General features: G+C 55.4%; 7 protein-coding genes across 7 annotated transcripts; 2 read left to right on the forward strand and 5 right to left on the reverse strand.

Moving 5' to 3' along the window:
* On the reverse strand, window positions 1-2,800 carry N657DRAFT_649346 (uncharacterized protein). Its single transcript, XM_062793699.1, has one exon. It carries the CDS (start codon window positions 2,707-2,709, stop codon window positions 295-297), a length of 2,415 nt encoding a protein of 804 aa, XP_062644053.1. The 5' UTR covers window positions 2,710-2,800; the 3' UTR covers window positions 1-294.
* Window positions 2,801-8,825: 6,025 nt separating this feature from the next.
* On the forward strand, window positions 8,826-10,381 carry N657DRAFT_658602 (FAD/NAD(P)-binding domain-containing protein; the record flags this gene model as incomplete). The annotated part of the gene is made up of 4 exons (XM_062794911.1): window positions 8,826-9,230; window positions 9,317-9,602; window positions 9,651-9,968; window positions 10,086-10,381. 4 exons carry the CDS (start codon window positions 8,826-8,828, stop codon window positions 10,379-10,381), a joined length of 1,305 nt encoding a protein of 434 aa, XP_062644054.1.
* A 513-nt stretch (window positions 10,382-10,894) lies between these two features.
* N657DRAFT_580051 (uncharacterized protein) lies at window positions 10,895-12,212 on the reverse strand (the record flags this gene model as incomplete). Its single annotated transcript, XM_062789434.1, has 4 exons — window positions 10,895-11,185; window positions 11,272-11,571; window positions 11,671-11,930; window positions 11,999-12,212. 4 exons carry the CDS (start codon window positions 12,210-12,212, stop codon window positions 10,895-10,897), a joined length of 1,065 nt encoding a protein of 354 aa, XP_062644055.1.
* A 1,138-nt stretch (window positions 12,213-13,350) lies between these two features.
* N657DRAFT_649352 (MFS general substrate transporter) lies at window positions 13,351-15,805 on the forward strand. Its single transcript, XM_062793700.1, has 6 exons — window positions 13,351-14,075; window positions 14,149-14,257; window positions 14,324-14,871; window positions 14,933-15,126; window positions 15,183-15,294; window positions 15,351-15,805. The coding sequence occupies exons 1-6, from the start codon at window positions 13,836-13,838 to the stop codon at window positions 15,666-15,668; spliced, it is 1,521 nt and encodes a 506-aa protein (XP_062644056.1). The 5' UTR covers window positions 13,351-13,835; the 3' UTR covers window positions 15,669-15,805.
* A 1,976-nt stretch (window positions 15,806-17,781) lies between these two features.
* Window positions 17,782-18,697, reverse strand: N657DRAFT_649355 (uncharacterized protein). The gene is made up of 2 exons (XM_062793701.1): window positions 18,239-18,697; window positions 17,782-18,130 (listed from the first exon to the last, which is right to left on the reverse strand). The coding sequence occupies exons 1-2, from the start codon at window positions 18,476-18,478 to the stop codon at window positions 18,125-18,127; spliced, it is 246 nt and encodes an 81-aa protein (XP_062644057.1). The 5' UTR covers window positions 18,479-18,697; the 3' UTR covers window positions 17,782-18,124.
* Window positions 18,698-18,730: 33 nt separating this feature from the next.
* N657DRAFT_693205 (uncharacterized protein) lies at window positions 18,731-19,377 on the reverse strand (the record flags this gene model as incomplete). Its single annotated transcript, XM_062797205.1, has 2 exons — window positions 18,731-19,212; window positions 19,273-19,377. The coding sequence occupies 2 exons, from the start codon at window positions 19,375-19,377 to the stop codon at window positions 18,793-18,795; spliced, it is 525 nt and encodes a 174-aa protein (XP_062644058.1). The 3' UTR covers window positions 18,731-18,792.
* Window positions 19,378-20,328: 951 nt separating this feature from the next.
* On the reverse strand, window positions 20,329-21,759 carry N657DRAFT_649356 (uncharacterized protein). The gene has a single exon (XM_062793702.1). It carries the CDS (start codon window positions 21,696-21,698, stop codon window positions 20,514-20,516), a length of 1,185 nt encoding a protein of 394 aa, XP_062644059.1. The 5' UTR covers window positions 21,699-21,759; the 3' UTR covers window positions 20,329-20,513.
* Between the last annotated feature and the right edge of the window lie 986 nt (window positions 21,760-22,745).

The following is a 22,745-nucleotide window of genomic DNA, read 5'->3' on the forward strand; positions in this document are numbered from 1 at the left end:
AACACCACGTCAGTGATTTCAGGGAGGGCAGCTTTTAGCAGGTATTTTGTACCGAGATATGCGTTTCCTATCCATGAATGTCTATGCCTGCATGACGTTTGCGAGACAAAGTTGGTTGGTTCCCTGAGATGTCCAACTTTGAAAATATTCTTCGCGCGAGAATAGGGTCAAGATACAGTTGCAACACTCTGTGCATCAAGAATTGATGCCTTCAGAACGACCATGCTCATCCTGGCCATTTAGGTTGACCGCATTGTGATCGTCACAAGCTATGAATGTTCCCGAGTCCAACCATTAACATTCACACTCTTGAGAGCCGGGTTTATGCTCCTCGAGTACTCGATCAAGCTCCTCAAAGTCCATCGAATCGAGCTCAAGATCGCCATAGTCCGTCTCCTGAGATGCCACGGTTGTGGGGGGATCAAGCTGGCCTCCAGTAACTGCTCTGTCCTGGTGTGCTGATTTAGGGCTGTTGTTCGCGGTTGTCCGAGGCTTCCCCTGCAAGCGGGGTGCCGCGGGCGACCCATGACCGTTGTTCTGCAACTTTACTCTCTGGCTGCCTCGTGAGAGTTTTGGGCTCCCAGAGATGTGATCTGCCGGGTCTGGCTCCGCTCGAAGCTGGGCGAGCCGCCTCCGCTCCTCTTCCTCGTGGGTTTTCCGGCTCCGTTCCATAGCAAGCAACATCTCCAACCCGGAACCGCTTGAGCCGAAGAACCTTGGCTTCTCGGGGGAGGCAGGGCGTGGCGGCTCATCCGAAGCTACCTTGTTGTCCCCCTTTGTGCTGCTTGTACACGAAGGTAATGCAGGCTTGCTTTGTTGGGGTGCTTGTCGGCTCCTATGCGCAGAACTCTGCTGGTCTAAGGCACAGCTTTCTTGCCCGAAAGCCTGCTGTGGCTGCCTAGTCGCATTTGGAGGCGTTGCATGCTGCTCGGCCGCCAAAGTGGACTGCGTCAGTTCGATTTGGGGCGTCGTATGGGTATGACACGAAATGTGGGATAGCGGTGACGGCCGCTGTTGTACGGTGGGACGGGATTTCTTGAGGGGGAGAACCTTGGTACTGATAGTCTTGTTCCTGCTGGTGGTCGGTGCCTCTAAATCTCGGAGCTCCTGGGAAGAAAATATGAGGTCCTGGGTAGAGATGAATGGAATATCGGTCAGGTTCGCTGCGCGTTGATTGACTGTGACCGTTGGCTGTTTCACCGTGACTGTGGGTTGTTTCACTGTAGTAGGTCGCGGGGGCGGCGCCATCGGCGGCTTGACCTGCGCAACTTGCTGTACCAACTGCCTGGCTGGGCGGGCATCTTTCGATGCGAGTCCGCCGATGGCGATGGGCGTCCGCAAGGGACCAGACTTCAGTGCTTCCGGTACTGCTGTCGGAGGGTCTCCTTGTAACTCCCTAGCTTCCTGGGACGGGCTGGGTAATATGTCGTCTATATGGGACATGACAAAAAGTTGAGTACTGGTGGGCGGCGCCGACATAGAGTTCACCTGTCTGCTCGGTGTCCGCTGGTTGGCGCCTGCACCACGAAGATGTGAGGGCAAAAACTGGGGTTTCTGCACCCTGTATGTTGGCGTCCCGAGTCTATGCTGCTTAAACGTTGGAACTGTACCTAGAGTCTGTCGTCGTGGAGTGGCAAGAGTAGGTTGTTTGTAAGGGGGCGTAAGCTTGGGGCCCGTGTCCCCTAGGGGTAGTCGCCAAGTCCGGCTGAAGGCATTAGTAGTTTCTTGCAACGGTTTTCGAGCCGCTGGAGGATTTGGAGGCGGCTGGGGCTTTGGGGACGGGTGGTGTTGGGAGGGAGGTTTTGGAGGAAGCCGTGGCGTGGGCAGTGGTCGTGGCGCTTGGGCTTCCTTGATTATTGAGATTCGCTCCAGCTCTTGCGATGCGGTCATGCGGCCTGGTGATATGTGTGTCGCCGACTTTCTCTCACAGTCTAGGACGCCTCGTTCGGGTGTCGCCTGGCGGATGGATGGATTCTTCAGGGTCTCTCTGTACATCGCTTTGGCCGGTGTGCCTTCGCTGGCGTGGTGCGTGTTAGAGAACCGTACTGACGCAACAGCAGGAATCGGTTCATCCTCTTCCATCGGCTTCCCTTCAAATCCCTGCCTGTCTTCAGGTTCCAGATTCGCCTCCTTCCCTGGTTCAAGTATGAACGACTCCTTGGCCACTGCCGCTCGCCCTCCGGCAGGTACTATGCCCATCGGAGACACGGGTTGTCTCCTGCTTTCACTGGCACCTTCAGAGTCCTTTGGATCTGGCAGTGTATTGTCCGATTCGCCCTCCTCTTCAAGAACCGGAAGGCCCACCCTTGCTCCTGTGGCATCCCGCTTCTTGCCCACGCCGTTCCCTCGAACGAATCTCGCGATTGTATCCTGGCTGGGCCGCACATTGACGAGCGGCAACCCTTTCCGCTTCTTCTCCTCGAGGAGCTGCCGTTCCTTGGCCTTCTTCTTCTCGCGCAGGATGCGGGCCTTGTTCGCCTGCTTGTCCTTCTCGAGCTCTTTGCGGATGCGAGCCTGCTCCTCAAGCTCAATTCGGCGCTGCTCGGTTCTGGATAGACGGGGCCCGCGGGTGGCCTGCTTGTGCAGTTTCTGGGCCTGCTTCGAGGTCATGGGCGGTTTGCTCTCCGGGCCGCTGGTTGGGCGCGACATGAGGCCCTGCATGCCCAGCGGGTTGGGCACCAGGGTAAAGGTGTTTTGTCTGGGGGCCATGGCGGCATTTCTGCGTTTGTGGGTTGGACCGGAAGGGTGTCGGCTATCCAGAAATTGGGGGTTGAGAGGTCGATGCAGTTGTGAGTTTGACGTTCGGTTGTCCGTGTCTGGGAGACGCGTTTGGTAGGGCGGGGAGGCAGCCAAGCAAGTGGGGCAGGCGAGCTCCACGGCTCGGCCCCGCTACTCAAGAGCAACGTCAGTTCGTCACATGTCTTGAGTCGAACTTGCATCAAATACCCATATCGAGCACGAAAGCCGAACGCAACAAAACCCGTTACACCACGGCCACCATACGCAGACTAGCAACCATGAGCCTCGTTATCACCCTTCCACACACTCGAGTCCAGTTCGATACACACCAGCGTTCGTTGCCACCTCCCGCCGAGCCTCGAGATTGTCTTGGTTCCCACCCGCCGTCTTTTGCGGCGAGGGCTCGGGCTCCTACAGAAGGGTGGTTGGGGGGGCCTGCCACTTCTAAACTTTGAATCAGCTCCATCCGATGTTGCCCGACGAGAAACATTTCCACCGTTGGCCGTTCATACTGTACCTTTATACGGATCCGTACAGCTTCTATATATCCCAACGTCAGGGGCTGCGCGAACCTGGGCTTAGCCCCTTGACGTCACCAGTTCGATCCCCACGCGAAGCAATACCCTCCCGTGGGTTTAGTGGGCTTTTTCGTTCGTCTCTCTGCATTCCTATTCGCCTTTCTGTTCTGGACTGCTCAGGACGACAGGTCAATAATGATATGGCAGGCCCATCAAATTGGACACTCACTCAAAGGGTGTGCAAGCTCGATTGGGTCAATGGGGGCGACTTGTATCTTTTTCAGCATCAATGAATGGTCACCCATCAGTCTCTTCCCAATACAGTTCACTACATATCTCTTTCCCCATGGATGATATCTTCTGTCCCCATCAGACGTCCACTCCCGCAGTTCGGGCTCCCCGAGAAGTCGCCAGGCAGCTCAATCCACCGACAAAACAGCCGAACAGCAGCGAGCACAGCCGAGACAGCAACCACCGCACGAAGGAGGAAAAGTTGCTACGAGAGAGACGATCCTCCCAATCGTTCCCATAAACCACACCAAGCGTCTCGCCGGCCAGACAAGTCCGTTCCATAAACCCACCATAAACCGAGTCTGGTGCAAGCTCCAAGCCCGCCACTTGAAGCCACCCACTTTAATGTCTTCCGACTTGGGTATGCTGCCCAGTGCTGCAGTATGGTCTTGGATAGCGGTGTCGGATGCTGCTTCATAGCCAAGTCGCGGCCTCTTTCCCCTACGCCAAGAGGGTTCGGAGAGAGCGTCCGTTTGCCGTTGCCGCCGCCGCCGCTGCTGCTGCTGCTGTTGTTGCTGTTGTTGTTGTTATCTATCTTAGGCGGACCATAGTTGCGGTCTCCGAACCACTTATGGTTGGCAATTTGGTCGAGGGTGGCCCGCTGCTAGGGAAGCCACAGAGATATCTTGCGCAGAAGGTCGGATAACTGGTCGACTTCGGTCTTCGCCTATTTGTATTTGAACTCAACCTGCTGCATGTGTGTAAGTTCGCCTGACTTCTTACACTTTAGCAGCCGTCCCAAGTTGGAGGCAGCTTGGGAAGCTCTATCGGCAGTCGTCTCTAGATTGAAGTCCAAGTTGTACAGGTTCTGCAGGCTACAACGCAGGTAGTGCTCGCTACAGCCGCACTGGACTCTAAGCCTCCGGCCGCGTTCCTCATCTTCTTCGGTAACAGTAGCAAAGACCGTCTCGTCCATCCAACTGTTGTCATAGAGGAGTCTTCTCTCTTCGTCAGGCTCGAAGTTGCTGAACCTACCACCCTAAGCCTTATAAACGGTGCGGTAGGGGTTGGGCAAGGGGCCCAGACGGTTTCTTTGCTTTACAATCCGGTGTAGGGTCCGAGTAATCGGTTCCATTCACTGGCAAAGGGGTGGAAAGCACAACGCACTCTGGAAATGCTGACGCCGAGAGCCTAAACGTCATTGTAGACGCCCAGGTCCGGGTTCAATTTAAAGACGACCTCAGGTGCTACGTACCTTTCGGGAACTCCAGTGCCCTGCCCAACGGGCGGTTGGAGATGGGGTACGAAAATCCAAAGTCAATGACAGCAATCTCGGACGAGCAAGCCTCGGGACCAAGCGCTATGCTCGCTCTCTAGACGAGGAAGATTGGAACTCCTTGCTCGGTATCCGCCGCGGTCTCTATCACAGATGCGCCGACTGGCTTGACCCGCATGACATCGGGCTTCCCGAGCAACTCCATGATTTCCTCTTCATCCCATTCGTCGACACCGTCAGTCAGTCGGAAGAGGATGTTGTGGGGCCAAACGTCGCCGTGGCAGACCGCACGAGTGGGTGAAACGGAGAACTTCAACCATTTGGAAGCAAATGTCTTTCATGAGTTCAAGCACGTGTCCGCACAACTCGTGGACTTTGGATATCCGGGGACTGAGGAAGGGGAGAACGGAGAGGTGACGCCCGTTCGGCCCGTCGAGCCAGAAGTGCTCGACTTGCAGCTGGATGTGGTCCACCGCGAGCATGCCATCCCTGAGGCCCTTAAAGGCTTAAAGGACCCTGAGTTCAGCACAGTCTGGTGTTGGCTTTGCCCGCCGCTATGATCTTGACGGCCCGCCACTTCTTGGACACGCTGTCGTGACATAATCCAACCAATCGTTGACTGTCCGCCAGAGCCGAGCTTGAGCACCACTCTAAATCGACCATCAAGAACATGTCCCAGAGCGAGGGGGTGGAAACCGCCCAGCATGTGACGGCGTAGATGCTCGACTTTGAACCGCCTGATCTCGTGCTCGTACTTGAACTCGGGCGATTTATCGGGTGAATCTCTTTGGCCAGTGCCATCGGTAATAGTGCTGGCCGCGGTGTCCAACGTGGCACCAGCAGCCACGATGGCTACCGACTCGCCGCCGTTTCAGCTTGTGCTGTCAGCCATCGTCCAAAGGAACAGTAATGTCTGCTTCTGTAGGTCGACAGGTTCTTGGCGTTGGCTTTCTTGGTTCTGTAGGCCTTCAAGTTGAACTTGAGTTGGAGTAATAAAATGGCTCTGGCAGCATAAGGTAAGTAGTCGTTTGGAAGAGCGAATCAGAGCTGGGTTTGCCTTTAACCGCCTTAGACAACCTTCATTGTCCTGAAGCCTGCATTGTTTGCTTCTCGGCTCAAGGCCAGGCAGGTCTAACCGTCAAGTCGTCCCTGTTTCGCTGAGGAACGACATGGGATGAAGAAGCAGCAGGGCATCCCCCTTGATTGGAGGCATCGGACTGTCGGCAGTCTCCTGACTCCTTGTCTCAACCAATAAACTCTTCTGGTCCCCCTTTTACAGATTTATGGTTTTAATAGTGTAGTTAGTTGTTGAATAGCATAGTATCGATAACACCCGGCCCGAGAACTAAAAATCGAAGAGATAGGTAGGTAGCGCCATCCCGCGAATTGTTCCAGTTCCGACATGAAAGAGGGCAAGCAGATTATTCTAGAACATGGTCATGCCTGACACAATGTCACAGAGTAACATTTGCTACTTCACGAAAGCGCTATCCCAGTGAGACTCACAGAAGGCGGCTCTTGCGTGTTTGCTAAGTTCCCTCAAACTTTCCATCTGCACAGCACAAACACAGCAAACGCCGGCCACTGGCAATACTTCTCTCTCTTCGGGTTCCAAGTTAATAAATAACTACTCGCAGTCCAGACATCAGGTGTAACTAATTAGTGAGAGTTGAAAGATAAGACATCCCAGGTCAGTTCAGCGTACTGTTTCGCCTGGCCCTCTCTATTCTTTCCAAGCCTCGTCTGTTTTCTATAGTTAATAATGGCTTCGAGTCACGGTCTGAGAGGAAGTAGCAGAAACAACAACATCATTCCATGTTTGGGCAAGAAGAGCCTATGCCGGCACAGGCCACACCTAAGGACAAAAAAGGGGCTGACAACAGTACTGACTGTAGGCTTGAAAGATGATAAGGCATAACGTTGACACAATAAGGGACATTCTTCTCTGTCCTGGGGCTCAAAATGCGGCCAGTTGGAGTGATACGCTCTTTGCACGTGTACAGCGTAGTATCAAAATAGTGACCGTGAGGAAACCCCAAGGATGGATGCCCCTTTCCGGCCCTGGCATCCCAGATCCTCCTCCATCTTACACAAACCGGACCCTCTTTCTCCCAAGACCGCAAAAGAGTTGGACCACTCCAGTACCAGAGAGACATCCAACAGTCCGGAGTCGCCGCGCTTATGCAGGCAGGTTACAACGTGGCCAGCCTGAGAGACGTTCATGGTTCCATGCAAGGGATCGGAAGCCCGCAGTTGAGATAACGCGACACCAGGAAATCGGAACCACCCTGGCCCTGGTGTGGTTTGGTCATCTTCTGTGTAGGTGGTATCAACTCACTGTTGCCAGAATCTGCTGGGGTCGTCCCATGGTAGTCCCCTTCCATTCGGTCTACAATTATCATAGTTAAGGTATATTGCTGGTCATATGTCCCTGATCCGAGGTATTGAAACTGCCAGCAGGTCATCACGTCACAGAAAAAGCATTTCTTTCCTGCGGAGGACTTTCCGATCTTGTCCCTGGCCCCCGCAAGCCCCCGTTGAAGACCCCCAACGAGCCCCCAACTGGCCACCCCCCATCGCGACCCCTGACCTCAAACTTCACGTGCTGGATTTATGGTTCAGTTCGCAATTCCACTCCGTACTGTACGGAGTACGGTGCTGTGGTACATTGTACAAGCACTAAGCGTGCCACTCGCGATGCATGGGTGTCCAGTACGAGTGTAGTCGGACCTAAGCTCGGTGCAGCCCGGCGGTCCAGCTGCGATCACAATGGAGTCCAGTCCTTTCCGTGGCCAAGCTGACTGGGAGTGAAGCAAGTTTGACGGCATTGGCTTTGGCGAGGCCAGGCGACTCCGGCCAAGAGGTGCCATCGTGTTTGCCTCCAGTGAGCAGTGTCTGGTAGGAGAAGCCAAGGCTTGCAAGTTGTCGGCCAAGATGGCGCTGGAGCGGTCCGGAAGGCAGTCGATTCAAAACCGAAAGAAGAAAGGAGACGGTGCCCATTCGAGACAGCTCGTGTTGCGCTAACGTTGAATGTGATTTTGAACCAAACAACACTTCGGCTTAAGATGCGGATGAAAACCCCGGTTTCTTTGGTCGCGCGATCTAATCTCAAGCCATTTACTCACCTCGCACTTGAGCGATGGTGGTACAGATGGTGGGGGGTATGATCCAGAAACGCAAGGATAACAGAACTTCTCAAACGGGAGCACAACCCCGGCTAGTTTGGTAGCGGGAAAGAAGATTGGTTTTGATCATGGATATTCTCCGCAGAATGTCTCAGGCGCGCGGCTGGTCCGAGACATGCCATGGTCATTTTCGGAGTTTCGTGTGTGGAAAAAGTCAAACCGCTTCCATCGCACAAAATGGCACGGACAGCAAGACTCCGATCCAAATCGCGATGGCCGATCGACGAAATGGCGCCAGAGCCGGCGGCCCGGCGCGGAGACTGCTCAATGGCAGTGGCGCGGGCCGATTGCCCTTTGGGGATGGTGTGTTGGCTTAGGCCCAGCCGGAAGCGAGAACCGGGCTTTTAGTGCGCCCCAGAATATATTGTCTGATAGACCCTGGGCGTTCTGAACCCCTCTCGTAGCCCTCTGCGCGAAATGTCGACCAAATGCTATTGGAGTACGTGTACCTCCGTACGTACGGTGCCTATTGCATTTATGCAGCGCAATTGAGCGAGACTCGTATTTGGTCATCAGCTTATTTGTGCTCTTGGTGGGGCAACATGGAATGGCGGGTTTGGCTTCTTCCAGGCCCCGCCAAGCAGAGTTGCATCAGACCGACCCATGCCCGAATGGTTGCATGAAATCCTTTGGTGGCATCAAACTTGCAGTTCGGGATACGCCGGTCCCGGCCATAGGTATCTCACGTCCTCTCTCGCCATACTACATGCGAACTAGACAGGCCCATGCCGGCCCCCCCTTGGATGCAAACTGCAGCGGGATGGGTTGCACTGCCGCCATAAGAAGAGACAGAACGAGATGACGGCAGGGCCTGTTTCGCCCGCACCCACGCTCATTTGATGAGCCCTCGTCCAATACGAAGCATTCACACCGAACATGGGACATTCCGCCGAGACAACGACCCAGAAACCCATCCTCATCATAGGCGCCGGTGTCAGCGGCCTGCTCCTGGCCCAGTACCTGCGCAAGACGGGCCTGGCGCCGTTCCGCATCTTTGAGCGGGACGCCGACCTGACCACCCGCGGGCTCGGCTGGGGGCTTACCCTGCATTGGTCGCTCCCGGCGCTGCAGTCCCTGCTGCCCGAGGACCTGGTGCGGCGGCTGCCGGAGGCTTACGTCGACCGCCTTGCCGTCGAGGAGGGCCGGCCCTCGACCTTTCCGTTCTATGACCTCAGCACCGGCGAGCTCATAGCCAAGACACCGGCCGCTTCCGAGTCGCAGCGGATCAGGGTTACCCGCGACCGGTTGCGGCGGCTGTTTGCCACGGGACTGGATATTCAGGCATGTGACACTGAGTGTTGTTGTAGCTGTCGTTAACTTGGGGCCAAACACTGCTGACTCTTGGTCATTTGTGTCTGTCTTTGCAGTGGGCCAAGGCTGTCAACAACGTCCAGACTGCCCCAGACGGATCGGTCACAGCCAGCTTCGACGATGGCACTTCTTGCGAGGGCAGTCTCGTTGTGGCCTGCGATGGCAGCAGCTCGCGCATCCGCGGCATGTTGTTTCCAGACCAGCAAAGGTACCGGATCCCCGTGAGGTTGTTGGGCGTCAAGATCGACTGCACCGCGGACGAGATTGAGCCGCTGAAGCAACTCGACCCCTATTTCCTCCAGGGGGCCGCCTCTCAGAACGACTCGTTCATGTATTTCAGCGGTAAGGTCTTCACCCGCTCTGAGGCCTTGGGTAAGACTGACATCACAGTCCTCGACGCCCCCGGGAACAATCGGGATGGCAACGGCGGCAAGTACGTCTGTCAGATGGTCATCTCGTGGCCGGTCCGTGGTGGATTCTTCAACCAGGCGACACCCATCAGCTTCCCGGACACAAACGAGGGCGGCATCGAGCTGATCAAGACGTTCGCCGAGACATGGGTCGAGCCGTTCCGGACTCTCGCCCGCCGCATCCCGAGCGACACCGAGGTCAAGGCCCTCGAGCTGTACGACTGGCCGCCGCCAACGGGGCTTCGCACCACAGGCCACGTGGCGCTCGTCGGCGACGCCCTCCACCCGATGACCATGTGTAAGCCACGGTTTTTTCTTTTTCACCATGCCCACCTGCAATTCGCCCCACCCTACCCCCACCCCCGCGGCTGCCGGACAACCCTCCACTGACGTGCATACAAAAAATTCCAAACAGACCGAGGCGAGGGCGCTAACCATGCCATCGTCGACGTCCTCGACCTGGTGGATCTGGTCATCCCACAGCTGCTGCCTTCTGGCGAGGATTCCGTGAGCTCCCTTGCAGTTGGGGGCCTCCGAGCAGCTCTCAATCGTTACGAGGACAGGGTCGTGGCCAGGACGCGTCCGGCCGTCTTGGCGTCGCGGCAGGCATGCGTCGATGCCCACCAGTGGAACAGGATCAACGACAAGAGCCCGCTGCTGAGCCGGCGGATGATGAACTTGGATTTTGATGAGAGTGATTTAAGCTTGTGATTTCAAGATCAAAAAAGGACGAAACTCCGGGTTTGGTGCGCGATGTGGAGTGCTGGTGTTGGAGTCGGGAAGTAAAAAGGGGCGGCGCCATGCCGGAGTGGCGGGAAGTGGAGAGCGCCGGGGCAAGGATTGGAGATTTAGCCTGGGAATTTTGCTAGGACCGGAAGATGTGGGAAGGATGGGACGATCCATCCACTTCTCCTGAGCTTAATTGCACATGCCGTCACACAGACATGAGTGGTGAGATCGCGATTGCGAGAATACCATTCAAGGTTCATGCTCAGTCGTACACCTTCTTCCATATTCGAATCATCAATGTATCCCACAATGTCATAGAGTGTATATGTACAGTTTTCGGTGTCCGGTCCCAAAAAACGCAGTTCACACAAGCCCGATCCGTTCAAGCGTTTCAAAATCCCAATCCCCTGTTGCGCCGCCCCTTTGTAATGAAATAACTCTATGGTGTACGGAGTACCAGGTATGAAACGTAATGCGGATAATTTGTTTTCCCCATCATTCGTCTCGGTCAACCCGGACACTGTACGTGACCGACTTCATGATGGAGTGTTCGGGACTCGCCTTGAGAATGTTTTCCTCGCTGCCGGTGCTCTGTCCCTGGATGGTGGTGGCAAAGGTGCCCTTGCGCTGGCTGGAAAGGCTGCTCAGCTTGTATGCATCGCTCGACTTGCCGATCCTGCGCGCCCCGCTCCCGTAATTGTTCCCGCTGCCCGAGTATTTGGTAGTGTACTCTTTAGCTTTTCGTAGAAAGATCGGCGCGAGGAAGGGCAGGGATGAGACCACATTCTATTCAAGTTCAGATTAGACAAATCATTGTACAAACAGTCGACAAAGCGGGGATCTCAGACAGAAGACCGGAAAGTTCAACCTACCCCGACATTGAACTCAATCACACCCCATAAAATAAGCATGGTCGAGTTGCCATCGCCGTACTGGATTCTGTCGATCTGGAGATACCGAAAAACGGAGCAGAGAGTCGTGAAGAGACCGAGAAGGAAAATGACAATAAGACCGACTTTCTTGCCCGTGTTGACCTTGAGCTGGAGAAGGACAGGGATCGGGATGACCGCAACGACCACGTCGGACACAATGGTCACGATGGCATATGCTGTGAACGACGGGCCCGGAGCAAGACACGTGCCGGGTACCGACGGCTCCCATGATTTGTGCACCTAGAACCGTTGTGAAACATTCCAGGTAAGCAGCTGAACACATGGTGCGACGTGGAACGAGCGTCGCATGGAGTCTCGGTCGGCGACCTTTGAACATACCGGACTGCACGCCAGGATGAGGGTCAGCGAGCACCCCAAGTGCCCGGCCACAATCGCAGCCATCGCGATCCAAACGACCCGGCGGTAGACGACATGGCTGGTTCCCTTGAAGAGTCTGAGGTAGCTGATCAAGAGCGCGACCTTGAAGAAGCTGATGCCCATCTGGTAAATCGGCCGGCCGGCGTAGTTGCTCCGTGTGTACGGGATGAGATTCGCCTTTGGGCGCAATGCCAGCGGCAATCCGAGGCCATATTTGGTTTCTGCAGTGGGGAGGCAAGCACGCAGTTAGAAACGGGTTCATGATTTGCTTGGGAGCAAATACACATACGGACTATGCAGAGAATCGAGTATATCAGGGCAAACACCATGGACAGAATCGACATCCAGTCGTCGGCCGCCAACCCATGGTTCTTATGCCGAATCCAGAGCCGCGCCGACACAATCGTCAAGGAAAACGCCGAAAGAACGGTGCAAATTGCCACGATGGTCCTCCACTCTGAAATCGCATCGACTTCAGGCGTTGCGTTGTCGACCCAAACCATGGTGATAGATCGGTCAGTTCGCTGACCAGGCCGACTCTGGTGAGTTCCTTGGCGGTGGCTGATCGTCGTTGTGTGGAGGACTCGGGCTGGGGAATCGGCCGGGGGAAGAAGAGACTGGGGAAGGGCTAGAGATGGACTGGGGGTAAATAAGAGATGAAGAAGTGATCGGCAAGCACAGCTGCTGAAATCAGGATAGCAAAGAGTGAAGTGTCCGGCGGGAGATCAACACTGCGTGTCAGGCTGGAGATCGATCCATTATCTCCAATTTGTTCGAATCTGGGATCCGAGTCTCTCGCCTGCGTTGTTCGGCAGCCCGTCACATCCAGAGATGCGGGTTCCAAGGGTTCATGGTGTCATTCAACCGCAGGGATAAGGGTGTCTTGTGATGAGACAAGACGGCAGCTTCTTGGAAACCCTGATTCTTGGAAACCCTGATAATAACACCGACGAGAAACAAGAAAGCCGGAAAAATGCCGAACCCTTCTCACCACCGTTCCATCGGGACCCGTCTCGTCTCCCTTGCTGCATGGGTGCCGAGGCGAGGGAAGCCAATCGCGACCCGTGGCACCACTCACTCGCCTCGGGTCTCTCGAGTGGCTGCATTGAGAGAAAGGCCGCCCAGTTCCCCTCTTCAATTGTTGCAGCTTGGCCCACACGGAATCGCAGGTTTCAGGTGATCGGCGGAGGATACAAGACAGAGCACGGGATATTCCGAATCCCAGAGGTCAACATCAGAAAGCCATGTTTTGAGGGTAGAAAGTTACCGAAATCGGAATCTCGAGGCCCGTCGACCCTTTTTCGCTTGAGAAAACTATTCCTAGAAGTTGGCGATTGGTCCCGACAGGAGCGACTCCTGCAATGTCTGTGCTGCGCCGCTTGGCCACAGGGAAAGCGCAGTCGGGGATGCCTTCCGACAAGGGAGCGAACCTACTGTGGTAGAGTCTGAGCCAGTCCCGCGCCTTCCTGTCATGGTAGGGGTGGGTGCATCTCGCAGTCAAGAGCAAGAGAAAGAGGAGACATGGGTGGGTTGCATCGCGATCTCAACCCTGGTTCTTCGCCCGCATTTGCCCTTTGTGCCGGCTCAAGTTCCCGTTCCTGGCCCATGGATGGATGCTGGGCCATGATTTGTATTTTTTCTGCGAAATTTTGTTTCTCTTCGGTTACAACCATTTTCAGACTGGTCTCATCTATCAAATCAGTCGCATTGCAGGGTTCATCATGGACGATGGGCCGAGGAAAGTGCCATGCCAGGCAGGAGCCAACTGCATCTGAGAATCTCGGCGTGCATCTCGTTTGCTCCAGTCTTCGATTTCTCACCCGCGTGTCTGTACCGACCCACTGCACGTCCAATTTCATCACTTATGTGGCCGATCATCTCCTTCCTCTCTGAAATTCTCCCGTTTCTCCCGTGTTCCCTTCGGCACTGCGTTCCCGTGGCACCGCCAGCTCTGCCGATCCCCACGCGTTCTCGGACTGTCCGTCTTCTTTGTCTGACCGAGATCACTTCCTGCAGCCCCCCGGTACCCCGTCCTCACCTTTCCGCTCTGTTTGTCTTATTGAGTGGTGTTTGCTGCCGCGAGGCCCTTGCACTTTCCTGCATCCCCGGACTCACAGCAGCTCAGCATGTCGTCCTCGGACAGAAACAGCACCAAGGAGGACCAGGTCGGCGTTCAGGAGGCACCTGCTGATAGTGCTTCGGGCGGTCTAGACACCGCCTGGAAGTACCTCGACACCCATCGGGATGATGTCGACCACCACGAGCCAATCGATCTCACGGCCCTGCGCCGCAAGATCGACTGGCACATCGTGCCTTTGATGTTTCTGTGTTACACGCTTCAGTTCCTTGACAAAGTCATCCTGAACGTGAGTGGCTGCTCTTGCTCCCTACGAAAGACATCAAGCGGCTGGCGGCTAATGTGTATCACCCACAACGCAGTACGCAGCTGTCATGGGTATCTCGAAGGATTTGAACCTGCAGGGCAACGATTTCTCCAACATCGCAACATTCCTCTTCGTGGGCCTGCTGTGCTTCGAGGTTCCTAACAGTAAGACATTCACATGCATACAGTATTCTCTTCACATGAAATCGGACACTGATCGGTGATCCGCAGTCTATTTCCTCCAAAAGGTTCCCGCCGCCAAATGGCTGGGTCTGAACGTCATTCTTTGGGGTACGGCTACCGCCTGCGGTGCTGCTGCCTACAATTACCAGACCCTCCTTGTCTCGCGCATCTTCCTGGGCATCTTTGAGGCCACGATTGCGCCCTCGCTGATGCTTATCAGCAGCCAGTGGTACACCAAGTCGGAGCAGGCGCCTCGCTTCTCCTTCTGGTACACCGGCCTCGGCATCGGCCAGATCATCGGCGGTCTGGTTTCGTATGGCTTCCAGCACATGGGCCCTGATGCCAAGCTCTCTGGGTGGCGGACCATGTTCGTCGTTCTCGGCGTCGTGACCGTGGTCGTTGGCTCCTGCGTTGTCATCTTCCTCCCCGACACGCCCATGAAAGCGCGCTGGTTGTCGGACACCGAGAAGGTGGCCCTGCTCAAGCACGTCAGTGTCAACCAAACGGGAGTGGAGAACCGCAAGTTCCGCGGCAAGGAGATTATTGAGGCCTTGCTGGACCCTCAGGTCTATCTCCTGTTGCTGGCCGTGATTCTGGTAAGTGGCCAGCGGTCATCCCCAGTCAAGTCGTCGCAGTCTGCTAACTCATTTGTCTTAGCTGTCCGTGTCTAGCGGTGTCGTCACCAGTTATTCGGCCACGCTGATTCGCAACCTCGGGTATGACCCGAAGCGAGCCGCTCTGATGAATACTCCTTCTGGTGCTGTTAGCATCTTCTTCACGCTCTTTGTTGGATTTGGGATCCGCATGCAGTCGCACCGCTGGGCCTTCATCATCGCCTGCATCATTCCTGCGTACGTGATTGATCGACCCAGCACGGACTGACTTTGCTGATCTAACGTTGACACAGAATCATTGGCGGCGCTCTGATGTCCTTCCTCCCAACTTCCAACAGGGATGGTTGCCTGGCAGGTATTTACCTTGTCAACGCCGTCGTCGCTCCCCTTGCCATCTTTTACAACGTGGGTACTCCTCCGAATTTGGGATGTAAGCAGTCACTGACGTTGCTCTGGCGTAGTGGATCATGGCCAACGTTGGCGGCGCCACTAAGCGTGCCTTTGCCGCGGCACTCATCAGCGGTTCCTTCTCCCTCGGCAACATCATCGGGCCTCAGACGTTTCAGGCCAAGGACGCGCCCGAGTACCGCCCCGCTAAGCTCGCCGTCATGGGCACCCAGGCTGGCTGCGCCTTCATCACCTTCCTTCTCTTTCTCTACTATGTGTGGCAGAACAAAAAGCGCACGTCGGAGAACGAGACGGAGGATGCCTTCATGTCACAAGAGGCCTGGTCTGGCAAGACGGATAAGGAGAACAGGAAATTCCGCTACGCTTATTAGATGGTATCGGACTGCAACGTTGGATACTTGCTAGAGAGCATGGGGTTTTGTCATGTAGACTGATGTCAGCCGTATCTAGACGCAGAGGGTACACAGTTTATTCTCTGCAGCATCTGTTGAATTAAACATAACGTTAGTGACATTTGTGATGACTAGTCTGTTGACGGTGAAACAATGGGCAAGGGGTTTGCGAATATATGAAACAGAACCACCAGGTAAATGTCAGATATGGGAAATTTTGTATCAGGGGGCTTTGTTTTCTGCGGTGATGCTTTGAACCAATGATGCGGTCGTCGCGGCATTGCCGAAACCACACATCCACGGTTAGAGGTGTGGATTCAGGACCGGACAGCGCGCATTAACTTCCGAGTCGTATCGCTGAGTGCTATAAGTATCTTGGTCCGACCATGAGGCTAAGTCAAAAGATTTACGTTCGTCTAACGGACATCTCAAACAAATCCACCTTTGAAACATCTCCTGGCTCATTGTGGTCGACACTACACGGTTGGTTGTACTATATGCCAAAGTAGGGATGCATAACTTATAGGTCTACGTGTACTTGATTCTCGCATCTGTAGAAAAAGCTATGGTAGTTCCTTACGCGAGGCGGTGGTTACGGTAGGCTCCGACGCCGGCTGCACTGGTCCAGATTAGAACAGCCACGACAAGGAGCACAGCGGCTGTAATGACGAAGGTGCTAATGTCGTGACCTGTAGCGTTGATCTGCTGAACGTTCTGTGTAGTAGGTAGGCGGCATAAGCTCCATCGTGAACTGGCCATGGTACGCGCACCTCATGATTATATGGGTAACTGGAAGAATATACCATGCCGTTGATGGATGAAGTTAGAGACAAGGGAACAAATATGAAGGCCAAAACCGTCACTGTCACGATCAAGGTTCCTTAGGGTTAGTGATGCATAATGCAGCATGGAGACCCGGAGCTAACGTACGTAGAATGGACTTCCCGAGTGGCGGTCTCTGCCAGAATCGGACAAGGCGTTATAGATCCAGCGCTGTATAACCGAACCCTTGTCGTTGTTCTCCGTGCCCTCCGAAGGACTAGCGGCTGCCCCGGTAGTCGGGATCTGGTCGCATAAAATAGAGGGTCGGTCCAACGGCATCATGCCTGTATATGGTGACGATGGACGAGTATTGTGTTTTTCGCTTGCGGGAGATTAAGCGAGAAAGACGAGGGCTCTCCGCGAGTAAGCTGGTTGGCGTTGCCACAGAAGAAAAGGGAAGAGAGCTGTCAATTGCTTACCCGTCCGTCTCTGGCCGCACGTTAAGTACCTCATCCAGAATCATGAGCGCGTCCGCGCCAACTTGGATTAAGTCTTTTCGTCACATACGCCTTGGTTTCGGTCGAATGAAATAATTCCAAACCGCTGAATCCATATCCAGTGCGTTGCCAACATCTCAACAACATAGGGATGGGCGTGTGGATGGTCGACGGCGTACCACTCGGGGGTTGGCGGGTTTGGCAGATATATCGTGACAAATGCAATGAAATGGTCAACTTCGCCGCTGGAACAGGTGAGCAAGGACGGGAACTCGGTTTCGAAGTAGGCAATTGAGGCATTCGCCGCATTCGGCTGAACAAGTTCCTCGGAAACCCAAGCTGGTGGTTGTGGCGGTGCGTCCCAAAAGAGATCAGAACGCCAATCGGCCTTCTATCTTTGTACATCCGAAGCAGATCCAATACGTGGACGGTCCCATACGAAAGCGAGTCGGGGCATATCACAGATTTTCAAGCTGTGCGTGGAGATCCCTGCAAGTACTCCAAGGCTTCGCAGTCCTGGTGCCAATCCGTTGTCGAGTCAAGAGACGACTGCGATAGGAGGGTCTCGACGTACTGCGCGTAACTCCCGACGGCTGATTGCCGACGGACTTGGGAAGTCGAGGCATGTCCCGAAGCTTCCATGTTTCCTCACTTCAAGTTTGCTGTCAGTCGCCAAGAGGAATGGAGAGGTGATCGCGGGTTGTCCGGCAGTTAGGTTGCAAGATTCGATGCAGAAAACACTTATTACCCACCGAAAACAGGTCGGGATCAGAAGGGGTAATTAAATGCTAGCCTTGCTAGGTCGTACAAATCACTCGTGGGGGCTTCAAAATGGCCGAGCCTACCAGCCGCCAGCAGAGGTGTGGGGAAAACGCGAAGGGGCGCCCGCGCCAGGGGGCATCAAGCTGTGCTGGACTCGCTTGGGTCGAGCTGTTCATAAGCTCGCCGGCCTGAAATGTGAAGGTAGCAAACCTTTGGGTACCTAATCTCATCATAGCACCTCGTGCTATGTACGGATCCGTACCTTAGTCTGTTCGGGAATATCTTCCATCGATTCTAGATTCTTCCAGGTCGTTTCCCCAGACTGTCATCCTCTTCCTCTTCCGACGATATTATCCTTAAAGATGACATGTCACGGTGTCTGTCAAAGCCTACATTCGTGATGGCGACATGGATTCAATGGTACGATACGACATCTCCATCTTGCGTTTGTTTAGGTCTAGGGTGGTCGACGAAGTCCACACCGGCGGACCGGGACGCAGCACTGATCTCGCTAAACTTCTTCACTAGCTGAGGCGCATTGAAGTTGGGGTCATCGACTTCGATCTTGCGCAGGTCCCCAAATGTACCAGCCTTGATTGCTTCGAGCAAGCCTGCCATCGAGCAGATCCGCCAAAGACGAGATCTGTTGCCGACACACCTCGGCCTGCTTGAGAAGGAGGACTGGGTCACCCAGGCATGGACATACCAAGAAGCTGTAAACGCTAAGAGGCGCTTCATCACCTGCGAAAACGCACCCCACGGCACCATTGTTGACTGCACCGAGTTCCTGTCATACCTGGGCCACGCCCTCATCTTACTTCCGCTTCCCTAGCGCGTCGGTTATTCACGTCTCGACTGGTTTGAAGACGTCATGACAGACTGGGATGTCGCCGGATACCTGGAGCGGTCGGCTCTACAGGTTATGTCCGTTATGGACACCCGCACCCAAACACAGCTTGAGAATAACTTCTATGCCATGATTGGAACCCTGCCCAACGAGCTTGCCAAGCCAGTGCAGCTCTTAAGTCCTTGTGAGGCGTTCATCTCTCTGTGTGAGCGCAAGGGAAATTACTCGTTCATTTTCAGCTCAGTCGAGAGGGACACAACACCCGGACGGCGTTGGCGCCCCTTGATGGCGGCGGGTGGGAGGCGAGGAGAAGCGGCAGTTTTTCATTCGCGACTATGGGATACCCGAGAGCCACCTGTAGAGACCGGCGGAGATCGCCATACCCAAAGAGCCTCAAACCGCGAATGGACGCAGGAAGTGCCGATGTGAGGGCGTTCTCCGCGGTTCCTAGGCGCGCCCCGAAGGCGAAGCACACTGTCTGAACTTGTAGGACTTCAAGTGTTTGGAACTCGCGTATGAGTTCGACGCCGCGAACGTGCTCAGGGACTCGGGACGCTAAGTCCCTATGCAGAATAAAGGTGGGCTCCTTGAGCGTGTTGCGGCAGGGTCGTAGGGCGACGAGAATCTGGTCGAACTCGATGAGTTGTTTCATTTTCTTGGAGGTCGGGGAGAATCAGCATTCGTCGGATTTCAACTTGGAGAGTCTGGACCCGACCGCGCTCAGCAGGGCACTCAAGCAGGCCGGCGTCAGCCGCATCTCCAAGCTAATCTCGACGAGGTTGTGCAGCTGAGGCGGCTCGGCCAGGGTCCCGCCAATCATCGTGGCATCAAACTCCTCCCAGGTCCATGGGCAATAATTGCCATCCACTCGAGAAACTCCAGGCGTTCAATGTTGAGCGCTAGCCGCAAGATGGGTGCGCTCTTTCTTGTCGAAGGGGTGTGCAGGAGCTTGCCCTTTCAAGGACAGAATCTTGAGTGAAGTAAACGAAGGGCCCGAGGAACCTGTCGGTGCCGGCTTTGGGAAAGGTGGCCCAGAGAACAAGGGCAGGTGGAAGCGCTGCAGGTTCGCGGCGAGGAACAGCAGAAAAAAGACAGCAGCCCATTACTCGCTAGCTGTTCTCACCACGGCCGGTTCGTCTAACCAGGGTTGATTCAGTAGGCGCCTCAGGAACTGCTTCCAGGAAACGTCAAGCCGGCGGCGCCTGCTTTACGCCTCGCCGAGGATGGTGAGCCGCTTCAGGGCATTTGGTTCGACGGGGTCCAGGCCAACGGCATAAGTGAGATTGATGTCAACAACCTTCGCTGCTAGATCAGGGCGGCTTGAGAAAGTCCGGATGAACATGTACGGGGTGAGCTTAGGTGTGCGAATAGGAAGGGGAGGAGTAAACATGTGATGATAGAGAAATGGTTCGGTGACGGTACGGAGCTCAGCAAGCCTTGTTTCCCGCCATTCGGTGCGGTCTTGGAATGCTGCTCGACAGCTATTAGTGAACGTCTGAACCGACAGTGCGAGCAAAGATGACTGCAGACCTAGGCCAGGAGTTCCGGGGCAAGCTCAAGGAGGTGTGATTAGGCCATTGTCTCTGGTAACCGCCTGGGCTCAACATTAACTGACGTCCGGAAGTGTCTGGGCTTAGAAATGGCGTGGGCTCGGATGGCCTCAGCTCGTGTCTACATAGTTCTGTGTGGCTTCGGTGTTGAACCCGCGTTGGGAGGTTGGTTCTGGAAATTTCGAAAAACCGCTTGATTACGGAAAATCAAAACACAGGGCCATGGAATGTCATATTTCCAGGTATCACACAACACCTAATGCGGCATGCAGTGAGGCTCCCCGGGTAAGTGTTCTGACGTTCTCTCTTAAACTTTCCACGTCTCAAAACCCAACAACATCCCATACCTGTCCCTCGCTAATAAATTGAAACCTCATACTTCTATTCCGGGCGGATCGACTCAGGCCTAGACAAAAATAAGCTCGGGGTACTTCTGACTAGGGCCTGCAAGCAGTCCCTGGCCCTTGCCCTTCAGGGCAAACTCAAAGAAGTCGGACAGGTACTCCTTCAGGATCTCGATTGTCCGAGCCCCAGTGATCTTCCCAAATAGACTTCCAACCAACTCGCCCGAGTCTCTCAGGCCAGCCACGTCCCCAATCAGGCCAAAGTCAGACAAGATGCCGTGCACCGACCCCGCCAGGCTCAACTCCTTGTGCCAGACCCGCGAATTGTTCGCCGTCGTGGCATCCCGAAACCGCGCCCACGTCTCATCACTGGTCGAGTTGTGGCCCGGCGAGCCCAGGCTCAGAAACGGCCTCGCCACGCCCACATTCACCGCCGGCCCAAACATCATGCCATCCACGTTTACCCCAGCCCCAACGCGCCGGTCCTTCAACATGACATCCGCCGCCGCCGGCCCGCCAAACGAGTCGCCCGCAAACCCGACTCTCTCACCACAACCCTGGCCAATCCCTAGATAATCCAGCACGAGCGCCGCGTCCTGCGAGCGGACATCGAGCGCGTGCGCCAGCGCTTCCGTGGCGTTGGGATCGCGCGGCACCCGCCCGCCGTAAATGACGCTGCCGTCGGGGAACTGCACCGCGTCGGTCTCGTACGGATGGTCCATGACGACGACGTCGTAGCCCATGCCTGCCGCGAGGTTCTGCGCTGAGGCCGAGTACATCAGGCGTGTGGTATTGAGGCCCGTGCCGACGAGGACGGTGCCGCGCGGCACAGAACTCTTCAAGCCAACCCCAAAGCTTCTGGCATTGTTGTTCTTGCTGCTGCTGCTGCTGCGTCGGAGGACCTTGCAGCAGACTTCTAGCTCGAGCGAGGCGAGCACCCCCCGCGGCCAGCTGATGTTACCACGGGCTAGGAAGGCGGTGATGACGGCGTCCTCGTGGGACGCCATGAGGGGGGTCATGTAGGGGACGCGGCAGGTTTGGAGGCAGTCGCGGGCGGGGATGGGCGTGAAGCGTGAGATCATGATGCGCCGCGGGTGGGACGAGTTGAAGGGGTCAGGCCGGGCGTGGTCGACTAGCTCCGAGGACGTCCATTGCACTCGGTAGGGCGTATCTGGGACGGGGAAGACTCCAGTTTGAACTAGGCCTGCGCCAAGCACGGCGGCCGGGAGGAGATGTGTGAGCTGCATTGTAAATTGGGGATGTGGGAAGAAGTTGGGAGGATGGAAGAATTGGAATGGTCATCCATGTGGTGATCTGCCAAGTGATACTAACATGGAACGATTTGTGGATTACTCCGCTGGCGGTGTAACGCCATGCCGACCTGCCGAATCGGGCAGCAGACTCGGGCTGCTTCTCGGGTTGCACCCCGTAACGTCCGCGCGCACCGAAACGACAGTATCAGGCCCGCCGCGAAGACGCCCGGGCCCGCGTTGGGCACCGCCCAGTGCAGCCGCAGGTGCGCCGCCACGCCGTACAGAGTTACAGGTGCCGGCAGTTACTGCATTGTTTCTTTCCATTTTTAACTGGGTAGCTCAGTCGACTGGGTTGGTTCTACGCTCGCTTTTGCCAAAAGCATTCGAGTCACCCCGCTGCCACGTAATTTCCCCTGCGTTCTGCTGATTCCGTCCAAGGTTTCGCGTCCAAGGCAGAATGTGCTCTTCCAGCCGTTCCGGCGCGAGGATGCCGTATAACTCCTCCCTGAAGTAGAACTATGCCAAGTCGTACGGAATCCAGCCGTAGGTGTCTTGCTGTGTCCCTTCAAACTGGCTGAACTCAACTTAACATCAATTCTCTTCGTGGTCGATGGGCGCAGTCCCCAAAATGCGACTACATGAAGAGTATTCCACCCGGAACTGTCCCGGCCTTCAACGGGCGTGTTGGCGTCCAGAAGATATTCGACCAAGTCGGGATTGCCGCTTGCGATGGTGTTGATGAGCACGGTGCACTTGTATGGTCCCCGCTGGCACGTTACCCAGTCGTGGCTTCTTGGTCAGGATGAAGCTGAGAAAGCTCGTAACGCCGGCTGCGATGGCTTGCTGGAAGACCCTGCTGCTAAACTCGAGCGGCTGTCCGTGAGACTCGGCGAGTGTAAAGGCTGTTTGCAAGCTTGACAGGTCGTCCGCAACCACAAGAACGTTCACAAGGATATTAACTTCTCAATGTCTATCGGTCCAATAGTGTGATGAGGAGTCGGCCGGAGGAGCCCAAAACTGTCTAGGTGGCTGGCCCGAGCG

This window comes from Parathielavia appendiculata, assembly GCF_033297405.1.
Source record: "Parathielavia appendiculata strain CBS 731.68 unplaced genomic scaffold N657scaffold_18, whole genome shotgun sequence".
Classification (NCBI taxonomy): Eukaryota; Fungi; Ascomycota; class Sordariomycetes; order Sordariales; family Chaetomiaceae; genus Parathielavia; species Parathielavia appendiculata.

What these genes read in the sequence shown, in the direction of transcription:
- N657DRAFT_649346 (XM_062793699.1), bottom strand. Translation starts at nt 2,709, where the DNA reads ATGGCCCCCAGACAAAACACCTTTACCCTGGTGCCCAACCCGCTGGGC.
- N657DRAFT_649352 (XM_062793700.1), top strand. Translation starts at nt 13,836, where the DNA reads ATGTCGTCCTCGGACAGAAACAGCACCAAGGAGGACCAGGTCGGCGTT. An exon ending in GTGCTTCGAGGTTCCTAACA is followed by an intron (nt 14,258 to 14,323) that starts GTAAGACATTCA and finishes GGTGATCCGCAG; the next exon opens with TCTATTTCCTCCAAAAGGTT. An exon ending in TGTTGCTGGCCGTGATTCTG is followed by an intron (nt 14,872 to 14,932) that starts GTAAGTGGCCAG and finishes CATTTGTCTTAG; the next exon opens with CTGTCCGTGTCTAGCGGTGT.
- N657DRAFT_649355 (XM_062793701.1), bottom strand. Translation starts at nt 18,478, where the DNA reads ATGGTGCCGTGGGGTGCGTTTTCGCAGGTGATGAAGCGCCTCTTAGCG.
- N657DRAFT_649356 (XM_062793702.1), bottom strand. Translation starts at nt 21,698, where the DNA reads ATGCAGCTCACACATCTCCTCCCGGCCGCCGTGCTTGGCGCAGGCCTA.